General features: G+C 38.3%; 1 protein-coding gene across 1 annotated transcript in view; it reads left to right on the top strand.

The window, feature by feature from the left end:
• The first annotated feature begins 677 nt into the window (after positions 1–677).
• The window catches only part of LOC139124998 (uncharacterized), a 5,231-nt gene continuing 4,218 nt past the window's right edge, over positions 678–1,690 (top strand). The window contains exon 1 of the mRNA XM_070691108.1: positions 678–1,654. Coding sequence (XP_070547209.1) covers positions 1,377–1,654 — 278 coding nt within the window. The 5' untranslated portion in view covers positions 678–1,376. The remainder of the gene's footprint in view (positions 1,655–1,690) is intronic.

The raw sequence follows: 1,690 nt of genomic DNA, 5'->3' as shown, positions 1-1,690 counted from the left end.
GGTTCAAACAACAGAATGGATTCACGTAAGATACAGTGACTGAAAAATCTTGTCTCACAGTTTTAATGACCACTTTTATATTGTGTGATGTTCACGATCATGAAGACCTAAAAAAACCCACATTATTTTGTAGGATGTAATCGGAGACGCGTAGACTTTCGGTGTTTGACGAGAACGTTGCTTTACATAATCAGTCAATTATGGCATGATCCAAGAGTTAACCCCTGGTGAAATTGGATCATGTTTTTGTAAAATGTTTATCGAGTTAAACCGACTTAACGTGGTAGGGCGCATGGATTTTCTATAATGGCATAAATTTTGCAATCATTGATCCATAATGGTAAATAAATTAAACGTCGAAATAATGTATTTCTTACAGAATCTTTAGATGTTGCGATGGGTATTTCAAGACTGATGCCTTTAACATGACTGAGAACTGTATCGGTAAGTTATTTGTTTCTAATTATGGTACTTTAATTTAAAGGTAGCAGAAACGAGAATAAATTATGATAGACAATAAATATCAAATATATATTACATTAAAACGTCAGCAAACGATATGTGTTTGTCTGTTGATCTAAACTTATCTGTGTATAGGAATGTGCTCTTAATACCCATAGTATTGTTTTCAAATTTGTTACTTTAATTCACGGACAGAACATTAGCCGTTGCAACTTAATTGCTATAGCGTCTACTTGTGTTTTGTAGCAGAATGTCCCGATGGTTTTTATGGCTTTTACTGCAAGGAAAACTGCACCTGTGAAAATGGCGCGACGTGTAACAGAGTTGATGGTTCCTGCCAATGTTCGCCAAATAATTTTGGAAGAAGCTGTCAATATTCGTGCAACTGTCAAAATGGGGCTACATGTTTGTCTGACGGCTCGTGTTCTTGTGCATATGGCTTTTATGGAGAGTTATGTGACAGCAAATGTCTGTGTCCTGAAAACCAAATCTGTAGTGGTCAGACGGGAAAATGTGTCTGTGAAGATGGTTTCTATGGAAAGTCGTGTTTGCCTTGTAACTGTTCGGGCAATGAATATTGTAACCCATCGAATGGTCTCTGTTCTTGTAGACCAGGTTACTATGGTGAAGACTGTGATAGGCAGTGTTCTTGTTATAATGGAGCGTACTGTGGTAAACATCATTCTGAACATTGTAAATGTTCATTTGGGTGGGTTGGTTTGAGGTGCACTGATTGCAATATTAGGATAGTTAAATCAAATGGTCATTTATATTGTGAGGACAAATGTTTACACTGCTACAATGGACTCACGTGTTCGGTTCAAAGTGGCGATTGTGAGTGTTCACCTGGATGGCAAGGTAACAGATGCGACAAAAGTTGTGACGCAGGTTTCCATGGCTTCAATTGTTCAGAGATGTGTAATTGTGAACATGGTAGCTGTGACCATGTAGACGGTTCTTGTCATTGTGAAAATGGATGGACTGGTCAGAGTTGTGAAGTTGCCTGCCCCAAAAATTGTCTTGTTTGTAGAGAAGACATTTGCATGTCTTGTAAAGCTGGATGGACCGGTAAAATGTGTAGTAATAAATGTGAACCAGGCTTACATGGTGTTTTATGTGAAGAACTCTGTCCAGAATGTAACTGTACCACGTCGTGCCATCATGTCAACGGAAGTTGTCCTGACGTTGTCAGGTAAGATTTTATGTCCCTTTTACAGAGAGAAAACAG

Source organism: Ptychodera flava, assembly GCF_041260155.1.
Source record: "Ptychodera flava strain L36383 chromosome 23 unlocalized genomic scaffold, AS_Pfla_20210202 Scaffold_24__1_contigs__length_23054250_pilon, whole genome shotgun sequence".
Lineage (NCBI taxonomy): Eukaryota > Metazoa > Hemichordata > Enteropneusta > Ptychoderidae > Ptychodera > Ptychodera flava.
Note: the sequence above shows the minus strand (reverse complement) of the source record. Positions and strands in the feature narration are given on the sequence as shown.